Source organism: Frankliniella occidentalis, unplaced genomic scaffold, assembly GCF_000697945.3.
Source record: "Frankliniella occidentalis isolate FOCC.00 unplaced genomic scaffold, Focc_3.1 Scaffold29, whole genome shotgun sequence".
NCBI classification, from domain to species: domain Eukaryota; kingdom Metazoa; phylum Arthropoda; class Insecta; order Thysanoptera; family Thripidae; genus Frankliniella; species Frankliniella occidentalis.
Genome location: NW_026267159.1, coordinates 1,633,049 through 1,639,968, shown reverse-complemented (window position 1 = coordinate 1,639,968; position 6,920 = coordinate 1,633,049). Strand labels below are relative to the sequence as shown.

The following is a 6,920-nucleotide window of genomic DNA, read 5'->3' as shown; positions in this document are numbered from 1 at the left end:
GGAAGGGGCTTGGCTCTCCCTCGCTCTGCTCCCAACTGCAAACAATTTTTTCCCGTGCCAAGTCTTCACTCAGCTGTGCTTGTCCTCTCCTCTCGCCTTTCCTCCTCTCTACCCCTCTCACCGCGCTGCTGGCCTCCAGCAGCTCCCTGCTCCCTTACCAGGGGTAAGCGCCATCGCGCCGAGCGGGGCCGGGCGGGGCCGAGCGGGGCCGGGCGGGGCCGAGGGGTGCAGGTGTAATGGGAGAGGAGCGGGGGTGGAGGTGAGGGACGGGGGAAAGCAGTGAGGTAAATCAGTGTGGACCACGTCAGCTCCGCGGCTGCAAGGGTCGGAGCTCCGGGGGGCCGCCCCTCGAGAGGGCACCGCTCGAGTATGTTGTAAAAATGGGTAACAGCGAAAAAAGGGCCGGGGAAGGAAAATGGGCAAAAACAAAAAAAAACGTATAAATGTATGGTTACAATAACTCAATCTCTTCCTTCTTTTTCTGTCTTTTAGAACGGTGACACCGAGTCCGCGCTCGACATGCACATCCAGGAGGCCTGGCAGCGCGGATACACCGGCAAGGGCGTGGTGGTCTCCATCCTGGACGACGGCATCCAGGGCAACCACCCGGACCTATCGCAGAATTTTGTAAGTGTGTGTGTGTGTGTAGTATCACAGTATCGCGTCACGCGCGCGACTCCCTGGTTCGGGGAGGGGGGAGTGGGTTTCGTGGGGGAGGGGGTTCACCGCACTGTACACATTGCAACTCGCATACCGCGCTTCTTATCTGCCGGCCCTGAATCATAGTGACATTCACGGTCCCATCCACCAGCCGCGCCGGGCGGGCGGCTGCGAGGGGAAAGGGGTGCCCCTCACGGTGGGAGGGGGGGGGGGCTTATGATATGCGGATTGTCTACTGCAGTGAAAGCCGCTATGCCGCTGGTCGCTTTGGAACATGTAGTCTCTGCCACTGCTGGTGGTCTGCCGCACTTCAGTCCAGCCAGCCACCCTCCTGCATGTTTTTAAAATACCTTTTTACCCCCCAAAGATCTTTGCGTGGTTTTGTTTCCCCGGCCGCTGTGCAGCTCGCGCCATGCGGTGGGGTCACCGCTGTTGCAGCTGACCGCAGTTTATCTCTCCCCGTTTATGATTGTCTACAAATCACGGGCCGTTTAGTGGCCTCGGCGATATGGAGAGGAGGCGTTTCCGGGCCCGCCCACATGCCGTGTGTGTTTGCGACAGCACAAAGAGAGAGAGAGAGAGAGAGAGAGAGAGGGGGGGAATTCGTGTCGTTACCTTTCGGCGCATGCCTGGTGAGAGCCGAATTCCGCCCCATATTGCTCAAGCTCTGCAGGAATGTGGCTGCCCTGCGAGTGAGTACGTATGTTGGAGTACACACTCGGACCCCCGCTCACTCCCCGCTCCGCTCAATTACCTGACGACGAACCGCGGTCGGTTGACCCGACCGACATGCCTTCACTCTAAACTTAAGGGTCGCCTCATTGCCAAAATGTTGGCATTTCTTGTTGAAAGGCCAAATAGTGACATTTTTTTTTTGGAAGCTGCAAATTTTTGACCTGCCTTCCGAAGATATGTCTCACATAAAAGAATGCCAAAATTTGGCCTTCAAAGTCAGCAAATGTTAACTTCTGTTTCGAAGTGAGTCCAAATTTTAACAAAGTGGACCAAAATTGGCTAATGTTGGCAGTCAAGGTGACGACGGCGTCGTTGACCCGGACGGCGGCGTGCGGGGCATCTTTCAGGTGGGGCGAATACTGTGGCGAGACTTGCCAGGAGTGGAGTCAAGCACACTCTTAGGCTGATTTTGCGATACTTTGAACCAAAATCTTGCGATAACTGGTGTTTTGCGATTCTCATGCTAAAGGTCATGGTAACTTCATTTTTGCAACGAAAAGTATTAGATTGAATCACTAAAAAGAAAATTGATAACTTTCATCGATTTTTTTTTTTTGTTATCACAGTTACCTCAGTTCTTATCCACTGATTTTTTCCCTCTACATTTTATTGCAAAACTACTGTTATCATGTGCTTAAGCATGAGAACAGCAACATCAGCTCCCGCAAAAATAGAGTAAAATAATCGCAAAACGGATTCCAGTGCATCCGCGCTGCACCAACCAGGTGGGCGGGGAGGGCTGCATGCGGTCTGTGGCGGCGACCGCAGCGGTCGGGAGAGAGCCGAGGAGCGCCAGCCACTCAGGCCAATGGTGTCGTGTGCAGGAGGGTTGATACCCACTCCTTCCTCGCTTTCTCATCCCTCCCTGTTTCTCGCGCCAACGGTTCAGACCCGTGGCGCTACCTCTGCTCACTGACTTAGGGTAGGGTGCGGGTAAGCGAGAGACGCGATACCGTTGCGACACTATTGCTTTTACTTTTCTGACGTGATGATATGATTAACTTTCCGTTACGTTTAGCGGTCGCGTGCTCTGAAAATGTTTGTGTGCGCCGACTTTGAAAACCGCGGTTATTCCACGGCATTCCAAGTACCCCTCAAAACTTACGAATGATCCTTAACGGAAGCACGCAGTCAAGTACTTTTGCGACTCGTTTGTCGTTGGTGGTGGTGGTTATGGGGTTCGAGAGTGCCGCAAACATCACTCCTTATCTCTCTTTCATTTTCGATTGCCGAAAGTTTTGCGGTTGCCCACTTCACCTCCACTGGCAGCCCCACCTCAACAAGGCGCAAGTCGCGTTTCGCCACCGCCACACACGCCTCGCCAACTGTGGGTGACGCCCCGGACACGCCCTAATTTTCCTCCGGTTTTGCCTCAAGGGCTCACGCTCACACACGTCCGTTGTTTGCAAGCCCACCCCCCTGCCCCGTCCCCCTTCCTCTCTCTCCACGCATATTCACCGTCACTTGACCCAATTTCGCTTACTTGCATCCTCTTATAAGCTCGTCTTTGCAGACACAGCCGTAGTTTCCGAGATTCCAAATGTTTTGTTCTCTGGTCGCCTTTTGCTTTTGGCTCCTTTGTTCCATGCGATGCACATAAAACAACAACTATTGATCAAGAAAATGTGGAAGCGAGTCGTCGCTGTTCTGCACGGTCACGTACTGGCAGAATGTGTCGTTTGCAGGCCTAGCCGGACACAGGCCAAGAGATGGGGACATGAGGGGAGGAGTGGGGGAGACAAAGAAAGTAGGAGCGACTGAGAGTGGGAGCAGAAAATGCTCCAGCACTCCAGCACACGCCTGCCCAGCCGGCCCCAAACTTTGCCCAAGTTTCTCACTGGGGTTTATTATTATCGGGTAAGGGACTGGCTAGTGCTGGTACTGGTGCACCGCCCAGCCCGGGCACCGCCCCCGTCTGCCCTCGAGCCTACACTATGTTTTGGTTTTTATTTCTTTACTTACCTCGTCTCCCGGTCATTGTCTCCTCTCTCTCTATAGTTCCAGGAGAAAAACCGGTGTCTATTTACGAGGCTATGCGTCCGGTGAACTGCACAGCCAAAAAGAAATACTGTCCTAGTTGTGAATTTTAGATGTAAGTTGAGGTTTGAAAATACTTCTTGTTTTCCCCACCATCCTCGTTCATAGAAACTGAAGTTAAGGATTGTGCCCCACTCAACCGTTTGACGGACAGGGACGTTTCGTAAAAAAAATAATGTTTTGTTGCAAAACGTTGCGTACATTTATCTACATTTTTTGTGACAGTGCACTCAGAATGCCTTTGTCTTGGTCAAAATGCGCTAAATTAAGAAATTTTCCTTGAGAAATTAGAAGGAAAAGGTTTCTTTAAATATTAGGCGACTTGTTCATGAATTAAATCCCAAGAACTACGTTAAATCGACGATTTTACATTAAAATGTCAATGAGAGAACCTTAAAATAATGCTGAAATCTGCCTTCTAATAAAAAAAAAATAATTGAAACTCCTTCGACATTTTCTTGTTGTGACTGGCTGTGTACCCTTTTCTGCGCTGGCCGAGCGCCACCCTCGGTCGGAACAACTATTGCAGCAAACTCTTTAATTCCTCGAGGGGGACGATTGTCTGCCACGTGACACATTGATCTTACTTAGGTAAAGAGGATTTTCAAGTTTGAGTCTGGGCCGCCCAGCTGCCTGGCGCCTTCTGGTCCGAGCGAGCAGTGGGAGATGGGGGAGGGGGGCTACGTGAACTTGGAGATGCACTTCCTTGGTCTTAGCCGCGTGCCTTGTATCTTTAGTTTAGTTTAGTCGTTTGTCAAAATTGTTAACTCGGTTTACCTTCTACAAAAAAAAAATCTTGTTTGCGTACATTTAGCAAAAAGAATGTACGTGGGTAGCGTGGGGTGAAGAAGATGCAAGGGTGAGAGGAAGAGAGAGGAGGGGGTGGGGGAGAGAGTGGGGGGTTAGGACCGACGCTGCGCCGCGAGGACCCCGCGCCCCGCGTACGCCATTTCAGCGGCAGGACGTGCCTTGGCCCACAATGGCCGGTTTGAAAGGGTCCATAACGTGTTTATCCCATCACTGTATGGAGGGGGGAGGGGGTGGGGGAGAAAGGCAGGAAAGAGAGAGACAGGGCTCTAGTCCCCCGGACCGCCGATCGGTACAATCTTCCGTCCGGCGCCCCTCCCTGGCTCCCCCCTACCGCCGCCGCGGCAGACAGACACACGGGCGGGGGACGGTCGGACTGCAAGGAGACACGCGGCCGCAGCGCCACACCTGTGCCGTGCGTGGCTGCCGTCCAATTGTACTCGTACGAGGGCGGGCCGGGGGCCGGCTCATTCCCGGCACACATTTGCATTTGTGCCGTTGCGCTGGGTTGTGTGATGGCTATCACTGCGTCTCACGCGCCCTCCTGCAGCACACCAATGAAGGGGGACGGCCCCTTACGAGCACTGCAGCACTCCACAATACGGTGGCTCGGTGCGGGCGAGGTGCCGGCCGGCCCGACATCCCCTCAGCCGTCACCACAGTAAACATTTCCTACATTTCGTCGCCTGCTCCGTCCGGCTCGTGACTGCTTGTTGCGATAAGAAAACAGTCGCCACTGACTGTATCTGCGGGTCTTCGACGTTCGTTTGTTTTTAGTTGACAACGAAAATAAAATATTTGGATAGAGAAACTATGTTTCGTGGCAGTCCTTCATGGTGGACAGGCGCCGGCGGCACCGCTGTGGCCTTGAAGTGACCCTCGCGTTCCTCCCGCCCCTCTCAGGCCTGCCGGGGGGCCGGCCCGGAAGTCCTCGCCGGGGGACAACATTTTCTGGGAAGTAGACAAAGTTATGAGAAAGCAATCGAGTTCGTGTAATCAAGTGAGACGGTATGAAACGTACATGACATTCTTTTCGTGCCCGGCCTACCCTTTCCCGACAGGCCTTTCTGTTCCTTCCCCTCCTCGCTCTACTCAGCACGAAATGTTGACGCCCGCAGCGCGACGTCCGCCCTCCTTCGGCCGAACGGCGGTTCGCCCCAAGCGAGGTCCCTACCCACAGACCTCGTCCGGAAGGGAAATGGTCACCTCCCGCTACTTTTTCTCTCCCCCTTTCCCCCATTTCCCCCACCCCTCCGCCGGTTAATTGCCGTATAATCCGATAGCGAGCGTCACACGTCACGGTTATCACGTTAGGACGCGCGGTGCGGACTCTTCAGCGGTGGCGCACGCATTGGTGATGCAGACTCTCTCCTCATTAGTATTTATTTTGAATTCAGAACATTTTTTCGCCCTGCTATACAAATTCTATGTTTTCCGTTTTGTTTTTTTTCGACCTATCTTGTACTATAACTGCGGTATGGCGCTGCGCGCCTTCCCATGCGAGTATCTCGAAGTCAGTCGATGCTATCTATCGCCCGCCGCACATCCGTCAGCACCCCCTCCGTATTGGAAATGCATCAGAGCGAGCGCCGCTGGCGTTTAGATGACGGTTGTCGTGTTTGTTTGCAGAGTAAGAAGATGGACAGTCCCCCACATCACGTCCGACCGCGCCGCAGATGAACAAGGCGAATGCTAACATATGTGTTTCAAACACTTTAATGGAAGCTCACGTTTAGAGACTTAGTTTCTTTTTTTTCGCGCAGAATGTTGTGTATCTGCAGTTGATACCAGTGTCGGGATACTCGTTTCAAAGCATAATTTTGCTAAAATATGTGTATTTTGCCATTGCGCCCCTGGAAATGCCTTCCCTTGAACGTTTCACTGAAGAGAAGAGGAAAATTCCGCAAGTCCCTCAGGATTTTAATTTTTGTTCTACTGTATGTGTGCAACGCACATCATGCGCACCGGCTCACAAGCACACACACGTGAGCGCGCTCCAGCACGAACACACAGAAAGACACATACACGGGACAGGGGGCCATCCTCATATCGCAGTGGCTTTATTGGCGTATCTCTCTCCCTCTCCTTTCTCTCCTCCCTCTCCCTCTCTCCCTCCCGCCTCTCTCCCTCCCGCCTCTCTCCCTCCCGCCTCTCTCTCTCTCTCTCTCTCTCTCTCTCTCTCTCTCTCTCTCTCTCTCTCACACACACACACACACACACACACACACAGCGTAATTTAGCGCTACCTGGCTGCACGCACGCTTATGTATATGCATTCAGCGCTATCATTGACCCCTGTAAAGTTACGGGTGGGACAGCGGAGGCTCCTGCCCTGTGCCGCGCACCTGCACCGCTCGTTGGATGCGTTATTTTTAATTGACTCGGGTCAAGTACATGTTTCGGGCCGCTTTATTTTCTATACATTCAGTGGTCTGCGGATCCTTCTGAAGCGCGCCAACTGAGCCCTCCACACGCTGTCATAATTTCTTTTTCCCCGAAACAACAACAGCAGAGCGGTGCGCGCGCGCGCGTCCATGAACCAGAACGACTTGCATTAATTCCCAGGAATGAATGCACTGCACCAACAACACCCTTGTTAACAGCTTCCTGGCAACAACTAGCGCACTCTTCCTCTCTCTCTCCCTCTCTTGTTTGGCCTGACTGCTGTACGGGCAGACGTG

General features: G+C 53.0%; 1 protein-coding gene across 1 annotated transcript in view; it reads left to right on the top strand.

Moving 5' to 3' along the window:
• Positions 1 to 496: 496 nt before the first annotated feature.
• The window catches only part of LOC113209561 (furin-like protease 2), a 154,266-nt gene continuing 147,842 nt past the window's right edge, over positions 497 to 6,920 (top strand). Inside the window, exon 1 of the mRNA XM_052265690.1 lies at positions 497 to 627. Within this exon, the coding sequence (XP_052121650.1) occupies positions 520 to 627 (108 nt within the window). The 5' untranslated portion in view covers positions 497 to 519. The remainder of the gene's footprint in view (positions 628 to 6,920) is intronic.